This window comes from Centruroides vittatus, unplaced genomic scaffold (assembly GCF_030686945.1).
Source record: "Centruroides vittatus isolate TY-2023 unplaced genomic scaffold, ASM3068694v2 contig_651, whole genome shotgun sequence".
NCBI classification, from domain to species: Eukaryota; Metazoa; Arthropoda; class Arachnida; order Scorpiones; family Buthidae; genus Centruroides; species Centruroides vittatus.
Window position 1 is genome coordinate 2,619,735 of NW_027122405.1, and position 22,900 is coordinate 2,642,634.

General features: G+C 27.3%; 1 protein-coding gene across 2 annotated transcripts in view; it reads left to right on the forward strand.

Annotated features, from left to right (window-relative positions):
• LOC136979908 (SAM and SH3 domain-containing protein 1-like) overlaps window positions 1-22,900 on the forward strand; it is a 133,647-nt gene that overhangs the window by 61,868 nt on the left and 48,879 nt on the right. For both annotated transcript variants that reach the window (XM_067275941.1, XM_067275942.1), the window contains one exon: window positions 13,178-13,265. In XM_067275941.1, the coding sequence (XP_067132042.1) occupies window positions 13,178-13,265 (88 nt within the window). The remainder of the gene's footprint in view (window positions 1-13,177; window positions 13,266-22,900) is intronic.

The following is a 22,900-nucleotide window of genomic DNA, read 5'->3' on the forward strand; positions in this document are numbered from 1 at the left end:
TTTCTTTTACACTTTCTTTTATCTTAATTAAGTTTATAGATTTGGGGATGTTTGAAGGCTTTAAAAATTTTATAAATATTTTGTATATTGAAATATTTATTTAATATGAAGTATAATTTTTGACCAATTGCAAAACATAACTATATATATTACAGTGAGTAATGTTTAGTCTAGTGGAAAATAGAATTCCAATGGATATAAAATACACTTCCTATATAAAAACAAAATCAATAAGTTGGCTGTACCAGGTTTCAATGTGACATGAAAAGAATGATGTCTTACATTAAACACAACTGTACTGCAACATGCAATTTATCTACTTTATTAAAAATGTATAGGTTATTTATACATATCAAGACAAAACTATATTAAAAAATTCTTTTTTATGATATTTGTATTCATGAATTTTATTGAAAAATAGTGACGATAATCTACATTAGTTAGGGATTTTGAATTATTATGCATTTTCCAAGTATTGAAAAATATATACTTACTGACATCATATAATTGTCAATCATTGATTTATACAGTTTTTGAGAATTTTCAAACCTTGAGAAAGTTTTTATTTTATATGGGAGAGAAATTGTGAAGACTTTTTTAAAGAACATTTCAATAAAATAAATAACTGTTTTGATAATAGAAAATTAAATTAAGTAGAAAGAGTTTCGTTCAAAATGTGAAAAATGTAGCAACATTTTATTGTAATTCCAATCAAAATTTTTTAAGAAAGTCAAAATAATAGTTTAATACAATGTTATATTATAACTATAAATAATGGTTTACTTTGCTTATACAGTAAATTTTCTGGATAATTATAATATTTGAATTAATTTTTCTTGTTTTGTATTTTCTGACCATGCAACTACATATAACTAATTTTAACATAGGATAAATCAATTTTTGTAAAATTCTGCTACATTTTATTTAAAAGAGAGAAAATATTTTTCTGTTTTGCATATTTTAATTAGTTTAAACATACAATAAATATGCAAGACGTATATGAAGTTTGCAAAACAATGAGAACTTAATATCTTATTGTTAGGTCTAACATATTAAAAACTGCAACTAATTTTGTGCATGTGGATATATTGTGGATAAGAAATAAGCATTAAAGATCTCTAAAAAGAATAAAAGAATGAATCTCAGAAAAATAACTTATATAATACAATACAATGACTTTGTGGTTATGATTAAACTAATTGAAACTCGATGAAAAGTTGTTACATTAGCTAGAAATTTACATGCAATAATTGCGATTATAATTTACTTTTTAATGTTATAAATTGATTAAAAATTAAATTCACCGGAAATTTAATTTTTATTTCATTACTTAGATTTATATTGATAGAGAAAGAAACAGGAAATTATGTAACAAATATCTAGAAAAAAATATTTGTCATTTTACATGCTTTTACATCAAAGATTCTTTGATATTTTAACTGAATATATTCAGATCTTGAGCTTATAATTTTTTGTTCTGTATTCCATTGGGAGATATTGGAAGAACTATTGAGTTGTCAAAAAATTTATATGAATTGTAAATTTACTTATAGGTTTATATAACATTGTAATAATCATAATATTCATATGGCATTCATTTATATAAATGTATTGTATACTTTTATATGAACTAATGGAAAATGTTTAACCTACTTTTATAGAAATTAAAATAATTTTTAAGTGAATTAATTAATTAGTTCAAAGAATATATTGTAAGCATTTAAAAGAAGTGAAAATAAAATGCATTTGAAATATATTTTCATACAAGTTCTAGAAAAGAAATAAGGAAGTCACAATGCCAATAAAATATGTTGTTAAGTTTAAAGAGAAGATGTGCTACAAGGAATTTGTGGAAAATAATTTTCAAAATTCTGCCAGAACAATTTTGATATAAATGATAAAATATGAGGATAATAATCAGTAAAAATTAACAATCATCAAATCTTAGTTTTAAGCATTTTATAATTTGAGAGATTGCAACAACACTAAATATATTAGAAATACAAATGACAATCCATTTGAAAACCATTGGATTTAAGAACAAGTGTGATGTGCACATTTGCTTTCCAACTGTAATTGATTGGACTGTTTGATGAAATTCATTGTTTGGGTATGTAAAAAACAAAAGCATTTTAGTCATAGCAAAGGACGAAAAATACATTTTTTTGATAATTTTTAATGCAAATTTCCTGGTTATAATATGGAGAGTTAAGTTCAGCAATAGCTAAAAAAAGTATGTGACCATATATTAGGTAAGGTCTCAAAAACATCTTTATTAGAAAGTGATCTGATAAAAACCAACTTAGTTGGCAGATACTAATGAAGCGAAGTGTAAATTTTTTATCAATATTATATGTGCTATATGTTGTGATAGAAATCCAAGAAAAATTGAAAGAAGTTTAAGTTCAAAATTCTCAGTTATCTTTAAATTATTCATATTTTGCTCCTCCATTTTTTTCTTTTCCATTTTCCATTTCCTACAGAACATTTTAAATACAAAACGATTTTGTCCATTTGAAGATATGTAAATTGTTAATAGATCTAAGATTTACTTTTTCAATATTAAGTTTATTGCAAGAGAATTTTCTATTTATTTGACAAGTGTCAAGTTATTAGATAATGAAGTCTATATATTCATGATTTTAAGTAGTTTGTTTACTCAGTGATCTTTCTTCTGACAATTGAGAAATAGAACATGTTTTTTTCATATGTTGATTTCTCCACAATTCTTGTTGTTTGTTTTTGTTTTCTCTCTTTCTTTGTCATGTTTGGGATCTACTTTTCTTGTAGGATGTGCTGCATTACATCTATTAAAACAAAAAATGAATAAATAAATAATTAATAATTTAGGCTTTCTGCAGTGTAAACATCTATCACCTATTCCCATACATTGAATATTTTAAAATTTTTGAATGTATATTAAAGGCTATTTCTGTCAGAAGAATAAGTTTAAACTGTGCTTTAACATACATAATATATCTGAAATTTTGTTTAATTATAAACAAGTGGAATTTGATATAATATACTGATCAGTCAAGAGATGATAAAATGTAAAGAATCAAACATTTCAACATATAATACAATTTATAAAAATATTTACCAAAAGCTTTAATAAATCTTCTGTTGTTTATAAATCAAGTGAAAAGCTTAAAAATTAATGTATTCTAAGTTTTGTTTTAATCAGATTCATGGGACTTTATTTTGTTAATAATAAAAACTCACTAACATAATAGCTGACAAATTTTCTAATTATCGGTTATAAAATTATCAAAACAAAAAATTTGGAAATTTTTAAAAATTTTAGTTTTTCTTATTTTTCAATATTGCATGCAGCAGGATTTTCATATTTTTTACAATACATTATACTCTTTGTCAATGTTATCTCTCTATGAAATTGATTCATGCAAATTTCCCAGGAGGACTGAAAGTCAAAGATAAATACCAGAGGGAGATTATGGGATCAGATAACATTCAATTTAAAAGAATTGTCCAAGAATTGAAGGTTATCAGAGAAATTAATTTTGATTAGAATTGGGATTTAGAGGCATTATTCTCTTATACTATAATATACTTAATACTTTTCTATCTTTTATCTATTAATTTTCTTTAACTGTCTGATGCAATAAATATTTTAAAACATTATTATGTCAGAAACATATGAAGTGCAAAACATTTATCTTATATCAAATATGAGAATGAAATTTATGAATGAGAATTAATATATGCAGCAATCATTCAGATTTTAAAATTAAAAGATGTATCATAATATGCAAAATTATGAATTAAATCTATAAATAAAAAGATTTTTATCACAGAATTTCATCACCAAAAAGAAAAACAATTAAAAATAACATATTTTGTTTAGAAATCAAGAAGATAAATTTTGAAACCCTTTTAAACATTTTTTAGCATTAGTATGAAAAAAATATTTAATTTTGAATAATTAGAAATACCTATGTTGGAGGGGAAAATAAAGTTAAAATCTGGGATTTTAACTTTATTTTTGAAGATCAAAGATTTTAAAATTGTTTATTATATATTGTTCATAATATATTCTCGGAGAATTTTTTGTAGTGTCAGGAATCAAATTTTGAAAAATATTTTACTTGGTTATATTTAAATGAAATTTTAAATATTTAGTAAGCTAACATATTTCTGGATCATTGTTGGCATACTTCAGTCACACTATGTTAATGGTGGTTGGATGGTATTGTTTGTATAACAATAACAATAATGTTAACTGATTAGTTGATTACATTGCTACTAATTAATAGTGATTAGAACAATGAATCATGGGATGTGTTTTAATTTCTGGTCATCCTTGCATGTGTGCTTTCTGCTGTGTCATTACATATATAATGTCACAATTTGGAATTGCTATTGGGTAACTGTGTCCTAACAGCACACACTGTGTGCTGTTCTGAAACACAGTGTGCACAGTTCTGAAACACAGTAAACTTAACCAAATTTTTGCTAAATTCCTAACCTTGACTAAGCTAACTAGGAACTGCTTTTAGATACTAACTTCCATTAACAGCCTCTGTATGACAGATATTAAGATTAATGAATGCTTATTATAATTTAGAAAATATTTTTACAATAACAAGTAAATTAGATAATATGGATTATTGAGTATTAGTATTGGTATTAAAAAATTGCCAGGATGAATTCACATTGAGAAAAAATATATATAATTCTTCACCCAAAAAAACCTAATAACCGGTGCCAGTCCACTTATAAAATTATAAAATTAATTATTACATTTTTTAATGTAATAAGTAATTTTATAATTGTGTTAGCCACCGCTAGAGGATTTTTTAACTTATTTACATTGGATGGCGGACATGTAGCCTCAAATAAAAGGTGTGTTTTGAGGTGGATTTGTTATTGCCTCTACAAAGCGTGTGAAAGGACAGAAGGAGTCGTACTCATTTGTATGTATAGTCCAGAGAGAAATATAGTATTGGTATTACTTATCTTGTATAATTTTGTATTAAATTGAATTTTCTTTTTATTTATAGGGTCTCACTAATGTTTGTAAAATTATGGCATAGTATGAAAATAAGTATTCCATTAAATAATTTAAGTAGGATAACGGATTTAAATATTGTTGTAATTAATTTTCAACTCATTTTATTTGTTATTTTTCGTTGAAAAATTCTGATAGACATTAGATAAAATATAGTTAGAAATTTGTATGCATAATTAAAGCCTTCAGAGATTTTGAAGTTTAAATTTGATTTGGATCATTTAATAGTCATCCCTTTATTCTCACTTTTGTACAAAGCATTTAACAATAAATATGCAGTAATTTTTAATCAGAAAACTTTAGGTCTAAATTTCTCAATATAGATGAAAAGTGACTTACATCACTTTCACTTTCAACGGCTCATATATAAATAAAATACTGTATTTACTTGCATATAAGATGATCTCGCATATAGGACAAGGTGTGACTTTAAAGATCAAAGTAAAGAAAATTAGATTTATTAATACAATTCTGAATTTTATTTCATTTAATCACAAGTAAAATATCAAATGAACATAAATGCACACATTGTCCTGCAAAAATTACTGGCATTTTAAACTTCAAGGAAAAATCTTGTAAAAATCGACAACATAATTTGTTCATGTAAAGCTGGACAATCTGGAACTTTTTTTTTACCAATTCTTAACAGTCAAATTCACTCTTCGTCGATTACACTTACGAGTTTCTTCAGATTCTGTTTTCCAAATAATCATCTGTTTTCTTGTGGGAATGAATTAAAACTTATATCGGGTTCCCATGTAATTTTGGAATTCAATTCAAAAGCTTTGCTTTTCCTATTGCTATTCATCTTTACTCTGATAATATACAGGAATGATTCAAACAACCCAGATAAAATGCTTTTGTTTTTAAACACCAGAAGGTATGAATCCAGTAAAAAATGTGAATACGTTCACAAAAATTATTGCAAAAATGAAAAGAATCCTTCGCTTGCGTGTATAGGACTACCTAGGTTTTTGAAATAGTGAAAAATGAATAAAAACCTTGTCTTATATGCGAGTAAATACGGTATTTAATTTATTTGTATATATTCAAAGGTTATCATAAAACTAAATATTTATTATATATTATATCTTATTACAGTAACTTTATCAAATATCAATGTTATTGTTTATGGATCTGGTTGAAAAATCAATTGATAGTTTTTCAATTTACCATTAATTGATTCATGATGAGAATAAATTGATTGATAAATGTAATTCTAATTTATAGAGAATTCTAGATGAAATTATTAAAGCTGTTATACATCACTATATTTACAAATTTTCTGTTGAATTTAGGCTAGTAGGAGTATTGGTTGGTTATTCTATTGATTGAATATTTTCATTTTTTTAAGTATTTTTCATCACAAGCATCTACTATCTACTGAGAGTTTTATTGTTAAAAATAAAGTAAATATTGACTATACTTTTGAAAAAATATGCACATTTCAGTATCTTGAAAGATACCATTGAATGTTAACAGAGATCTATTTTTGAAGACATTCAGAACAGTGTGTTTAAGCTTGCCAACTCTTGAAGGATTGATTCTAGAAGATTTCCATTTCAGGAGTAAAAGATTTCCATTTCAGGAGTCAAATATGGAAAATACAGGAAGAATAGGCATCAATTCAGAAGTTAGAAAGTTTAAAAATGTTTGCAAAATTCTGGGTATCTCCTGGCTAATCCAGGAGAATTGGCAACTCTAAATGTATCTGTTGAACATAATCTAAGGTAGGGTGACCAGACGTCCCTGTTTTGCTTCTTTTTAACATTTGATTATAGAATCAATCTTTGAATAGAGCAATTTTATTAACATACCAATACAATATCACCAATTTATAGATCTATGAATAAATAAATTTTAAAAAGTAACTGAAGTCCAATCAGTTTTAGATCCCATTCTCACTGATTCTGAAATGTGTTCCCAATTGGGTCGTAAATGTCTATCTAAGGAAGTACCATTCATCCTAAATTTTTCAAGAATGGTTTCCAAAATAAAATTCATATCCTAGTATAATTTTTCATACTTAGTTAAATATGGAGATATCATGAGATATTTTAGCAATAAAAAATCAATTCTAAATAAAAATAAAAAAAAAAATAAAATGTTAGATATTTTAGTGAAAAGCTAAAAGAAAATCTTGAAATAGAAAAAAATATGTTCTTTCAGAAAATGCCACATCAATGTAATAGTAGACAGCTCTCAATTCAGGTGCTATCAAAAGCTCTCTCTCTTTATTTATATTATCAAGAAATAAAACTTTCTTAACTTTCTAACTATTAAAACATAGTTATTAATTCAAGAAATTATAGTGAATTACAATTACGTACAATGAATGTAAAATTAGTTTTATTTGTATTATAGATTGTATATAAACATATAAACATTTGTAAAGTGTTTAGCATTTTAACAATATCTATATCCCAAAAAATGCTAAGAAAAATTATTACCAATCCTTTCCTAAATCATTAAATCACTCATCCATTATGGACATTTTCAGTGATATTAAAGAGATGATGGGAAAGTCTTGATATTCTTTATCTGAAAACATGCCAGAATTGCTATTTCTTAGATCAATTCTGTGTTGATTTTGAGGCCAGTTACAATGTCAACAACATCAATTTAAACAAATTTTCCTGAAAGAGGAACATTAGTAGGACATATACCATAGAGCAATGATGCCTAAATTTTTTGATTGATGGACCAAATTTCACATAGTACATAGTTAAGTTGTAGGTAGGCAAGACACAAATATTATGTATATAATATTTGTGTCTGGCTATATATTTTATATATATATATATATATATATATATATATAAAATAGATGTAATTCTACCATTTATAAGTGATGTGTCAAATATCTTTATGGGTCCAATTAATGTGTGTGCTGCATGTCAGATTTGGCTGGAGGGCAATAGTTTGAGCTCCACTGCCTTAGATTATCACACATATTGCTTATCATGCCTTATTAATGAAATTTTTAATTCACAGTTGAGAGGCTTGGCAGAAAAACAGTATATCCCATATTAGGAAGATTTGTTTTTCAATTTAACCATCACATTAATATGCAATGTTTTATTAATGTGGACATAATTTGCTCATAATTCATGTTTTGTAATTTTGTGGGATACACCATTTTACTACAGATGTTAACGTGTAACATGTTATATGTTAACATCTAGTAGATTTTATTATAAAAATCTAATTTTATTATAAAAATAAGAATTTAATCAGCAATTAACTATTGTAAAGATGATATTAACAATTACTATATTCTATAATATGCTTCTTGTCTAGTCTTGGTATATACTTGTGAGCACTATGTTGGCCTCTTTATTCCTAGACTTATTACATTTATTACACTGTCACTGGACACAAGATCGGCCTTCAAAAATCAATTTATTTTTTCAAAAAAGTATGCATTTCAAACCTTAAGTCCATCATCAGTTTTTTTTACAAGTATTTATGAAGTTGACACATCCATGTTTACAAAATGCACAATAAAATTTCAACATTTGGTAAAATATCAGTAAAAATTCCAATCATTAGGTATATAATTAAATGTATTAGTACATTATTTAGAGCAAGGATGTCCAACCCGCGGTCCACAGGCTGTACTGTGGCCCACTTAATATTTTTATGCGGCCCACTGCATCCTAAATTTTTTAGGTATATTTTCATTTATTTTAGTTTAAAATATGTCGTAAAACTTATTCTCATTTCACTGGATACACTTGATGTCATAATGACGTAATTGCTGTTAGAAAACTGTTTTATCTAGAAAACTGTTATGCATGGGGGTAGTACATAAATGTTCGTGATAAGTTAAAATTTTGGGACAGAAAATGTTTGTGTTAAGTTAAAATTTTGCAAAGTTTCATAAGGTTAGTGAGGTATATTTATCAATGCTTTATTTTTAAGATGAATTTTAGTTGTACATACTGTTGTGAACAATTCTTTTCTTGCATTAAAAACATCAAAACTGCTGAAAGAAATAGGTTGAGTGATTCTCATTTAATTAACATTCTTAGAATTAATACTAGTACCATAAAAGCGAATATTGAAAATATTATAAAAGGAAGGCAATGTCAAAAATCGGATTGAATCTATTTTTATTTTGTGTGAGTATAATTTCTTTTTTACTGTTAATAATACAGTATTTTTTTGTAATAATATATATTTATTATTAGAATTTGATATTCACATTTTGAACTTTTTAAAAGTGTATATGAAATATCTTTGTGACCTGCCGAATATACCTAAATTTCTAATTTGGCCCATTAGAGAAAAAAAGGTCGGACAACCCTTTTTTCCTATATATTTCTTCAAAATGCACAATGAAATCTCCATAGTTGATAAATCATTGATTACAGATACAGATAATTAAATGTAATTCCATATTTAGAGCAGTATAATTAAAATAAACATTAAAACAAACAGTATATGTAATAAAATATACTGTTAAAACAATAAAATATAAAATGATTCACTGTACTGCACATTAGTGATCTGAAATTTGTAATATATAATATTACAAATTTCTATATTACTTAAAATGTCTTCAAGAAAGTAGGCCTACTAATTTTTGTAATGATCAAATAAGAAAAAACCCTTTCTATATATTTCATATTTTTTTGTTAGAACTCTATAGTAGTAAGCATTTTAAATTTCATAAAATAGATCAGCTAAAAATGCAGTTCTTAATTTTAATGTACTTTTAAATTTCTGTACTTTTTTCATTTTATTTATACACTTTATTGTTATTTAATTTTAATATACACTTTTATGTTAAATTATTGGAGCATTGTTCAATGGCCTCTCAGGGTTTCATCTAATGTATAAATAAATTTAATCTTATTAAACTATCATTAAACCTTTAGATTTTTAAAAATAATAATTTGTATTTTCATGTTGTAGAACTTTAGAAAATTTGGCTAATTTTAGCATACAGACGATTTTCTAGAAGAAATATCGACTAGTTAAAATAATGAGTTTAATTATCCTTGAATAATGAATTTCTAATGTCATTGGTAAATTTTTCTAAGGTGAAATTCAATATAAAAGCTATCAATCTTTCTTCACTTTAAATGGCATATAAAGAATCATTTAAAAAATTACTTTTAATAATAACGAATTCAGATTAAACAAATTATTATCTATAATATAATTCATCACTTTCTGAAAGTTTCATTGTTAGCTGTTCTGAAAAATATTTTCATTCTATGAATAAGTTGTTTTTTCAATTGAATTCAGTTATCTCCATTTTATTTTTCCCTTTGAATTTTCTGCAATTCTTTATTAGCCTATTTAAAAATATGAAAATATATTTTTTTATTTCATTTTAACAATAGTTATTTGTGCAGCTTTTAAATGGTAGATAGTAAGAGAATTATTTCGGTTTTCTTTTTAATACTCCTAGGATCGTGATGGTAAATTTTACTTCATTCTTCTCTGTTGTAGATACTGTAATTAAAAATATAAAACATTATATTGTGGTAATTATTTAATTTTAAAAAGACGACGTTGAAATATTAATTATTACATTAACACACATAAAAAGTTATAAAAAGAATCAAGAGAGATTTTTGGACGATTTCTGAGCAGACGGATTGACACATCTGGAGATGCTAAACGTCAGCTAATTTGAGGGTTCCTTGAAATTTCCGTCCACATATACAATTTTATTTGAAAACTTCTTAAGCTTGGAGCTCCAAACAAGCTCTTATTTTCTTGGAATAATCTGCCAGTGTGGCTAACAAAATCCAAACTTAAATCGATTTCATCATATTCGGTAAAGAATTTGAAAACGATTAAAACTAATACCATAGGTAAAAATTTTTGTATATTTAAAATGAAATTTAGCGAGAAAGTTTTGATAAATATTTAAGTAAAATTACACCGAAGAAAGATCCATACTCGATGCCATCCATAATCACTTCAATCGATGTCATTAAAACGGTTGTTATTGTTAAATGTTATAACAATTTATAATTCGTTTATTAGATTGTATTAAGTTATCTAAATATTGCTATAACAATTCCTTTAAAATTTGTTTTTAAGTATTTATTTTTATGCTGTTTGAAGAATTTTATAAATCCATATCCCATTACTCGAAAATCTCTGTAAATGTAGAAGCCTGTTTTTGATTTAGAAGAGATGACTATTATTGTTTTTTATAGCGTAAATGCATAAAGAAATCCAGAATAGATAATTTTTACTTTATTTTTATTACAATTTAGGTTTATTTTAGCATTTAGGCCTGAGTCAATAATGTTGAGCGGATAACATATGCAATCCCTTTTTAAATTTACACATTTTAATTAATTAGATTTATTTTAATAATTAAATATAATTTTACAGAAATGATTAACGTGTGTTGCTAATTTAAAAGCAAATTCTCTACTGATTATTCAAATTAATTAAAAATTTTGTTATTAATTAGGTGCCAATAATCGGTTTGAATTTCAAACGCTACGTTCTTTCAATATAATTATATTGTTTCATTTTTATTTTATTTGGATGATGCTTATTGGACTTGATTAAATGAGTGGATTTTCTAATTTAATTTTTATTTGATAATTCGAATATTTTCTCCCGTAAACAAAACTAACGAGGAGAGGAATATTATGAAATAATGACCTTTTCAAAACACTTGCTACAAAAATTTGTCAGATGGTTTCAATGGCTCTTCCTAGAAATTTCTTTTCGTATATGTTTTGCCCGCAGATGCAAACTCATACGGAAATAATTTAATTAAATTAAATAGAAAAATTAAGTCTTTTTTTCTTTATCATTTTTTTGCCTGTAAGTTTTCGTCGATTCAATTTTTTAATGTGTTTTGCAATTAATTTAAAATGGCCTCTGGAAAATTATTCGTAGATTAATTAAAATTATCTATATTAATATGTTTCGATTTCGCACTTTTGCTCCGCGCTGAGTAATGAAAAGCGGAAGGAAAAACGTTTCTTTAATTGGGATTGGTGGAAGACGAATGAGGAAAACGGCACTGCAATATGTGATGTGCCGTGTGTATATTTTTCCTCCTTGGTCGTATAGATGGCGTTTGTTGCCTGTTTCCTCCAGCGACGTCATCGATGTACAGTTGTGGGAGTACAGCAGCTACTACTTCAGTGTGTATTGTGCGACGTACTTCATCCAAAGAGCAATGGAATCTGAGAAAATTCCACTGAAAAAGGTCAGTTTGCACGAATGTATTTTTTTTACTTTATTTCGTACATTATTCAGCAAGTCGACAGAGGAAAGCAGTGAAAAATTTCTGATCTATTGTAGCGAAATGATACATGGAAGAGAAGCACGAACGATGTTCGATGGATTAAGAGAGTTTAATTATCGGTAGCATCCCAGTTTATCCGATAACGAAGTTGAATATAGGGTAGCCATTTCCATCAAAAACCGACATTGAAATCTCTTGCCAATCCAGTTTTTTATAATTATTTCTTTTTCTTCGGGAATTTTTTTCCTTTTTATATTATTTTTGTTGGTAGGAAAATAAATTTAAAAGTAGTAATGTGGAATTATGTTTTGTTTTTGATTTTGTTGAATGTCTCTGTATTGTTGCAAAACGTATGAAAACATGCGAAAAAGGTCTCAAACCCACAAAGATTTATTAGGAAGTAGAAATTTTCCATTGTCGTCTTATTTTGACAAGAAGAGGCGATCGATCGTCGCTTCTGACCTTCGAAACTAGACAGTTTCTTATTTTCAGCTAATAAGCTCACTATTTGTCTTCAACAATGTAATGACCCCGTTTCTATTCCAGGTTGCTTTCGGTTGTGTCTTTTACCTTTGACCTTGATAACACCTGTAAATATATTATTCCGTTCACTTTAAACAATTAACCTAAATCAGGAAGAATTCCTTTTTATTGATTTTTATTTTTTGCGAATTTCACCGAATATCGATAAAAAATCTATTTGTTATATCTATACAGTTATTATTAGAGAACTAAACGGGTTGCTGACTATGAAGGTATGGTGGTGGAATTTTATCCCTTTTCTGGACGAGCAACACGTTGATCAATCAATAGAATAAACGTATCCTAGCAACCGTAGAGGATAGAAAATACTCTAGTGTATATTCTATCGACCTTTCATAACACTAGTAACCTGTCTTTTCGTATTTTAGGTAATCAGCGAATTTGGCAAAAGAGTATTTTGGTCACCACCCGGCAGCAAACGAAGGCAACCTCGCAGCACGGCTGTATTCTATCCAGGTAAGAAAAACATATTATACAAACTCAGTACGACTGTATATTTTATAAAATAATATCTAGAAATAAAGTACATTACCTTTTTTTTTCTAAATGGAAACAATAAAATCTGAACTCGGCCGTACGAAAGATTTAAAATGCAGATATTTCTACTTTACGAATTTATTTTTCAATAAAGCATGAAGAATTGAAGTTTTCTTACAGGATATAAAATATTAAAGCGTTTAAATAAATTAGGAACAGTACCGTTTTCATAATTTCAATACAATTAAGCTTGAACTTAACCACGCAAGGTTCGTAATTGGATCGAATGGTTGATAACACCTATTATTTGTGTGCTTTGGAGTGTTTAAAACCGGGATGGAGAGAAAATATTAGACAATTCGGTTAGTCAGAAAATTTCAGTTAATAAAAATGAATGGAATTTTGAGACTTTTATTGATCAAAATCGTATGTTTCCATATTTATTCAGTCACGGTCGAGCTTTATATATCTTCAGATATATTAGAATAAATTTCTATTTGAAGCTATTTATTAATATATAATAAATAATATAGTCGAACCTCAACATCGGTCATTTTTCAGCAGCTTTTTTAAACAAAAGTTCATATAAAATAACTTTCAAACAGTGACCATTTTTAAAGTTCACGTTAGTGGTCGTTGCTGAAAGGTTTGACTGTATTATGAATGCTTCTGAGTGATAAGTGGCTAAGTAAGCAAAGTGATTTGCTTAGTTAGCTGCTTGCCACTCAATATTGTGGGATTATTTCTGATAGATTTTCAATATACTGGTACATTGAAAACTTTTAACTTGTAACATGGAAAAGAATTTTATATTGTGGAATATAATAATAAACGTGTAAGCTTCAAAATAAGCAGACATACTTTAAATGCAAATTATGATTTAATTTTATAGTATGTTAGAGCATTAAATTAAAGAAATTATGCAATTGAATAGTAAAGATTTATTATCTTTATAGTAACGTAACATATTACAAAATATTTTATATTGTAATTTTTTAAATTTGTGTAACACGATCTAAAAAATGCTAAGTTGTTCCGGTGAATGAAAGCAATTCAAAAAGTTCAATTAGTATATTTATTTTTATTTGATTATAATCATTGCGATTAATTTATTTATTATATGAATTGCGTGTGTAAAGTAAGCGTATTAATTAAGGAAAATACTTTATAGTATAGGTCTAATCAGAATTATTCTTCGATGATTGTCCTATTGATAGATTTATATTTTATTGTTCAAGTATAGCTCCACAAATTTTTTGTTAATTATTTTAAAACTAAATTCTGTTTCGATTATAAAAATAATTTCGTAGTAAATTAGATAACAGTAAGCAGCTTTCATACTTCTAATTATCACGTTCAAAAGCGAATGATGAAAGTATCCTTCATAATCCTTATAAGTTAATAAATTCTAGCGATATTTATTATTAGGAATAAAATATTTTAATATATAAGTTAATTTTTTCTATCCAAATTTTCCCCAAAATTAAAAAAAATATTGTAAATTATCAACCGAAAATACGAAGATACATTAAGTTGGTTGTTTTTTATTTGCTACCCTTAAAACATGATGAAAAACGACATAAAAGTTACAGTTTTTAAGAATTGTTTTAGTTTAAATTTTCTTAGTTTTATGAAGAATATTTTCAAATTTTTATAAATATTTTTATTGTTTTTATGTTAACGAACAGAATCATTACTAATAAATATTAAAATTAAAATTGATAGAAATAAAATAAAATACGGTATTACAGACAATCTATAAGTTATATATACAAGTCAAAATATGTCTGTATGTAAAGTAAAGGATTCTATATCGTTCAACGTATCTGCATCAAATTTAGCATGAATATTCTTCGACTCCTTAGAAAAATTGCCGTGGGACCTCGACTCCGAACCTAACCCACTTCTCTTAAGCCCGAGCATTTTTTTGTATTTTGTAATTTCATTACAGGTACTCCTCACTCTACGACCTATCTGCTTAACGACCTGCAATTCGGGGAATCCCCTTTCTCAGCTTGAGTGTCGGTCAGTGGCGGATGGTGACATGCGCATTAAGCGTACTATAATAGTCTTTTTATGAATAAATTTGAAGTTTATTGCATAATTTTTATAGTTTTACAACGATCCTATATTCCCGGTGCAAGCTCCTCGCTTATCGACAGATTCGCTTAACGACGTAGTCGTCTGAACGGAACTCGAAGTGAGGAGTACCTGTATTGTAAATACTCGGGTCAATAAATGTACCGTACATGTTACTAAAGCATTGTTTTCATCACCCTCTCTCAACCCAACCTCTTCAATCCTACACCCCACTTCCTCAAATGTCCGAGCAACGCCGGACACACGCAGTAATATATAAATTTTTGTACCAAATTCAAATTTATTTCTCTCTGTTGTGTCTCTCTAAATCGAATATATATCTATTAATTATTCTTGACTTAAAAATGTCTTATTTATCTGATAAAAAGAAATAAAATTTTTAAGTACAATAGCCTTTTAGTGTTAAAAAAACCGAACCGAAGCAACTAAGTGCGGTCCACTATACCGCGCTCGATAGGAATTTAAATAAAGACAAATGTTGCATACTTCTAAAACAAATGAATTTCTTTAAATACTTGTAAATTACTACTTGATTATTGATCAAAAGTGTCATTAAAAAAGAAACACTTTTAAGAATCGATTAAGTCTTCAAAAGAGACAGAACTAGTTTAACGATTTACTTATTCACAATTGAAGTCCAGTTAGTTATAATTGGCAAAAATATTTCAAATTTCCTGTTTAACTACTTTTAGCAAAATCAAAATACGATATTTTTAAACTGGATTCGGAAAACCTGTTTTTGTTTACAGTTCGAAGATTAAACTGCAATTAATATATCAGTTTCTTAGTAAAAGTTAAGGTGAATCAGATATTGCTTCGTCACTTGATTTTATTTTGAATTTCCTAATGAAAATAGCACTAAAAAATCAAATATGATTTATAAATTTGTTTCATTTTCGAAATATAATAGCTTTCGAAGAGAGATAAATTAGACACTTTAAAAATATAATTTGTGCTTATACATAATGCCAAGCCTCTATATAGTGTCAACCAAATTCGTGAATGGATCCTCTCGATAAATATTAAATAGATAGCTTTTCGATATCTGTGAATTACTAAATCTACAATTGCAAATGACGCTGTTACCATCACATTATGTGACTTTCAAATTCTCAAACTTACTGTATATAATTCTTATTGTTTGAGTTGTTTCAGTTTAATACCGCATTGGATTTAGTGTCAGTTTCGGAGGCGAACAAATGGTGGCGCTAAATCGAAGTTTCATTTGTATATAAATAAATTCGAGTCTTTTACAGTACAGATCAACGACTTTTGTACAGCGAATGTACTGAGACACCAAATATAATTTAAACTCTAAAATCACGTTCTAACACAGTTTGCATTATAAATGTAGAACTAATTATATTCGAAACAAACGTATAATACAGTGAGTGATATTATTTTCCGAAATAAAAATTCGTACAATAACTTGTAAACTTGACAACGAAAATCTGGTAATGATGATCTTATGATTCAAGAGAAGAATTCTCAAATTGATTTTTCACAATATTTTTAGATGTAATTAATTTGTATCAGGAAAATCGTTTGTATAAACACGTAAAAAAATCTCCGAAATTCTGATCCTGATAATTTCTCACATATAGCTTGGATCAATGTGTCATTCTATATCCCTCATCCATTACAAGTCAGCCCCGTCTATAACGGGAAAACTGAAATTAGTCTATTCTATAGCGATGCCTTACCAAAACAAATCCGATCTAATGTAATACGAAGCGTTTCAGAAATATTTTCCTCGATAATAATGTTCAAATCATCTGAAAATTCTTCTTTTTGGCCAGATAAGAGAGTTCTGATTGACGATCACACAAATCCATTTGAAAGTGTAAATTATTAATTCATTTCGGTATCCACTTTGTCTCCATAAGCATTTCAAGCTTGAATTCAATGATTTTATCATTGGAGTTCTTCAGAAATTTCGGGAATCATTTTTTTAAAAGTGATTTTGGAAAATAAATAAACTTCAATAATAATTTATATCAATAAATAACGACTAACCCGTTACAAAGCTATACATCCACAAGAGCCGAATTATCGGGCTAGAGTTGGCTATAATAAATAAATAAGAGTAAGAGATGGCGCCTAACGCCAAGCTCTAGTGCCAAATTGTCTTATTAATTAAGACAATTTGGCACTAGAGCTTGGCGTTAGACGCCATCTCTTACTAAACTTAATAATTATAATTAAATAAATAATTTTAATAATTTGGAACTGGAGGAAAAGAAATCGGCCCGAAGCGGGACTCGAACCCGCAACTTCTGCTATCCGTGCAGACATAATTTATATCGCTAAAAATCTCGACGCAAGTCGTATAGGGTCTTGAATCTCGGATTGAAGATGGATTTGTAGAAGGATAATAAATATGTATTTATTCATTTTCTATTTGATTTATTTTATTTTTATTTTATATCGATGCGAATGTTTTATTAAATAGTCTTCGAAATATTTTGTTTGATGTTTATCTAAATTTATTAGCGTATATAAGCTAATTTATAACCTATATTAAGTACGAAAGATATTGGAAAACTAAAGTTAAATATTGAACTCTAAAATATACATTAATAAAATGTTCTACGAGAAAATTAATGCTTTGATTTGGCTTAATTTCAGCTAAGAGCATCGGGATGTTATGCTAACTTGGTTGAACTTTGAACCTAGTAATTACGGAATAACTTTTAATGTGCGAGTGTATTAATACCAGTGATTTATGATTATAATGGTTTTACTATTTCGGATCTAGGTCGAAGAATTTATTTTCTATTAAATGACTTTATATTTAAATGAATTCTTAAATATAACGTGCAGAAGCTTTTATATACTTTAATTTTAATAAACTTGCATGTCAGTTCCGGATTAAAAGATTTTTTAAAGTGATTAGGCCTATACCAGTGGTTCTCAACCTTTTCTAGGATGCGGAACACTTTTGTGAGCAATTTTCTTTAGCGGAACACTTACTTAAGTTAATATGAAATACATAAGCTTGTCATCAGTTATTTTATTAAAATTGAGCAGTTATAATTCAAAATCTCTACTCATATTATTAACGCCAATTCTAAGACAGGAAAAAATATATCTAAATAACTTTAATGGTAAACTTGTGCCTGATGTTTTTTACATATTTCATTCAGTTTTTATCATTGCCTTTATCTTATTCGAAACAGTAGTACACTCCATAAGTACGAGTCGTACATATATATTTAAGTTTATAAAAATTTTACGATTTTAATTTTTTGATATTCGGCGGTTCGAATACGATTGTACACTTTCCGATTTGCGACTAAATCTGCAGAACACTTGGGAGATGCTTGCGGAACACCGGTTGGGAACCACTGGCCTATACCATTAAATTCGGAAAAAATCAATTCGGTTATGTATTCTAGCAATCGATTTGCCATTCTGATCGAGGACAACGAACCTCTACATCTGAAATATACAATTGTTAATGAATTCCTAAATATAGATGATACAAATTCAATGGATTTGTATTCGAAACAATAACGTTCGATAATTAAACTCCGGATTTCTGCAATAAACGTAATTCTAAATGCTTTAATTATGATCATCTTTAACGGTCGTAACGACTGTTAAAAATGTTAAATCTTATTACAAAACGGACATTGAATTTATATTTTGAAATTCTATTATTTTAACACAAAACTAGTTGAGATGTGTTCGACAAATAAAATTACATTTATAAATGTTAAATGCAATTATATATACTGTATATTTTATAATTTTATATATAATTATAAAATACACATTTCCTCGTAAATGTGTGCATATACAGTCAAACTTCTGAACAACGGCCAATGACGGAAACATTAAAAATGGCCGTTGTTTGGAGATTGGATTCGACTATGTCTATGTAAGTTTATATATACGCAATCTAACCTCCAGTAACAGCCACCAGCCACCTCTAAACACGGCCATTTTCCAGGAAAGTATTTTTCTAAAACAAAATGAATAAAAAATAATCTCCGAACAACGGTCATTTTGTTTGTTTCCGTCAATGGCCGTTGTGTAGAGGTTTGATTGCATAAATGAAGCGGCGATTGAAAAACATTTAACATCCTTTCGTTATGTTGAGGATGTAATTTTACATTCCCTACCGTTTGACCGATTCTTTTAAATATATTATTAGTGTTACGCGCCCATACGCAGTAGAAACATTTTTTAATAACAAATGGAGGATACATGTGTATAAGTTAATTTGATTAAAGGAACAGTCGATTGCGCCATTCTCTAATTTTGGATAATACTTTTTACGTTGCAAACAAGTAATGTTATGCTTCGTAAATATTTTAATTACTTAAAAAAGCAAATCTTTATGACCATAAATGATTGTTTTTTTTTGCTGAATTTTTTTAAATTGCTTGCAAGTTTTTCAAACAAACGGAAATTACTTGGAAAGAAAGGAGAGGCGTATAAATGATCTATACATGGAAATAATAATTTGATCTGTTTATATAAATAGATGAAATTATTATTTAGTTTAAAAACGAGACTAGAATATATTAATTCGTATTGACATTCGTGTAAACGAAACCTCAAATTAAAAGAAATTGTATGAGGTTAACCTTGACGATTCGATAAGATTAAGTTAAATGTTATATTATTCTCTTACGAAACGAGTTATTATTCCTTAACGTCAGTTAATGAGTTACACAGTCGTTTACTAACAGATTAGAGGCTGTCAAATGGTTTATCTGTGCGCAAAAACGGTTATTGATATCCTCTTTCTCCGCCCATTGTTTACACCGCAGTAAAATATTGAAGTAATCATTTAAATGCTTAATACCGGAAATAATTATGCGGTTATTCGATTACTCTGACAGTAATTCTTGCTTAAATTATATCGCAGTTTTCGTTTTCGATATTATTTATTTGATATTCTAGAACGAAAGCGTGGGCGTAAGAACTAGATTTTAACTAAAATAAAATTACTAAATCAATATTTATAACCTCGTAGCTTCGTTGCGTGCAGCGTTATAAAAGCTTTTAAATAATTATAATTTTTATTCTTTGACAGAAATAATTTATTTTTTAAAGTGTCGACTTTTAAAATATCTTTTATTAAATTATAAACAAAATTAAAATAATTACATAAAATCTACGTATATCTGTGTATTGTAATTACGATACATAAAATACAATATATTTAGTATTTAACGACAACTGATTTAAAATTCCAAATTTTTAAAAATATTTATTTTGATATTATTTAAGTGTTTGAAGATTTATAAAAGTTACAAAAGTAAAAATTTATAAAATTAACGTTGAATTTTCTCATTTTTTTATTTAAAATTTAAATACAGTATCTATCTTATTTATCTAGGTAATACTTATCTATGTAGAATTTCTTATCTTGTTAGTACTGCAGATAGATACAATTTTGCCTATACATTACTATCTAGACAAGTGATTTATAGTATTTACAGTACTATAAGTATTGTAGATGGATAGGTATTACTTTACCTAGTTAAATACCAAATATAGAAAATTTTAATTCTGTGTAAGTACAGAAAATAAGCTACTATTAATTAAAGTGACGAGAACAATTAATAATATGTTGCAAAGATCCAACCTGCACACAAAGACCACCATCAAACCTGGATTATTTATCCATTTAATCCTTTATGTAGAGCTTTATTTCGACCCAGTGGTGTACTAGTAACTTGGCACAATTTGACCCAAGAGGCTCTTATGACAATAAATCACACACGATCCAATCCACTCCATGGTCTACTTAGATCAGTGGTTCCCAACCTTTTCTAGGATGCGGAACACTTTTGTGAGCAATTTTCTTTAGCGGAACACTTACTTAAGTTAATATGAAATACATAAGCTTGTCATCAGTTATTTTATTAGAATTGAGCAGTTATAATTCAAAATCTCTACTCATATTATTAACGTCAATTCTAAGACAGGAAAAAATATACCTAAATAATTTTAATGGGAAACTTGTGCCTGATGTTTTTTACATATTTCATTCAGTTTTTATCATTGCCTTTATCTTATTCGAAACAGTAGTACACTCCATAAGTACAAGTCGTACATATATATTTAAGTTTATGAAAATTTTATGATTTTTTAATTTTTTGATATTCGGCGGCTTGAATACGATTGTACACTTTCCGATTTGCGACTAAATCTGCGGAACACTTGGGAGATGCTTACGGAACACCGGTTGGGAACCACTGACTTAGATAAATAATTTACAGTATTGTAGATGAGTACTATCTTACTTACAGTACTTACATCAATTATTGAGTGCAGTTAAAATTTTAACCGCATCTTTTTACTCGCATCTTAGCATTAAAAAACTATTAATATTCATTTATTTTTTATAGATTTGTCATTCTGTCATTCTAATTATCGTATTAACTTTCATTTTAACGTCTCCTTGAAGCCGCTATGAATTGTGGAAGTTATGTTTGAAGAAGATACAATTAAAAAAAAAATCCAGTTCTTATTTCATGCAGCTTCTCCCTATTTCTCTTTATATAATGTTAATAAAATATTAGAAGTGCTGTTTTATCGAATTGAACATCTTGATCTGTATTAATATTAAATGCTGGCAATTGATAGCATCTTTCGAAAATTGTAGGATTAAAAATGTTCTTTTAATAGGAAATTTTACTTCAATTTTAATATTTCCGAATAAGCCAAGAGAATAGTTATTATTTTAAATAACTGCGAACAAAAAACGAGATAAATGATTCATTTTACTGAAAGTTTGATGATATTTCTGTATCCTAGACATACAGGCCTAATGTTAGTGCATTACTTTTTATCGAAAAGTTAGTCTATTGCTCTTCTCATGTAGAATAGATGATTTTAAGAGGAAGAATTATATTTTTGTGAGAATAATTTAATATGATATAGTAGAACCTTCAATAATGGGCACCTCTAAAGAACAGTCATTTTTATACGTTTCGGTCAGTGGCCGTTCAGCTGTTTTGAATGTACTGTATTTGTATTCATCCGGCAGAATAGTCTAACTCGGCTTAAAGTTGCCGAATGAATCTTCAGGCACGATTCACTGATTATTTTAATGGTTTCGTTAAAAGAAATATAAAAAAAATAAATAAATAAAACTTTATTTCCTTTAATGGAAGGTTAAAATTTAATTAGTTTTTCTTATGGCAAATAGCACTTAATTTAATAAACCAGAATTTATTAAATTAGCATTTAGGCCAATAATAAAAATTAGGACGATTTACAAACCATTTAATTCGTTAAAAATATTCGAATAAAGCAAGAAAATATACAGAAATGCTCGGTAAAAGTTCGTTTTCATTATTTATCATCATTCGTTTATTCTTCCTCCTCTACTTCTTGGAATTAGAATAACTCTTTTATATCCTAGCGGATCATTGACATTGACAAAGTTTAATGATAGGTCTACTCGAAAATGCGGAAGAATGTTTGTAGTAAACATTAGAAAATGTGGGAAGAACTCTTAAGCCAAATGAAAACTGAGCAGTGTTCTTGTA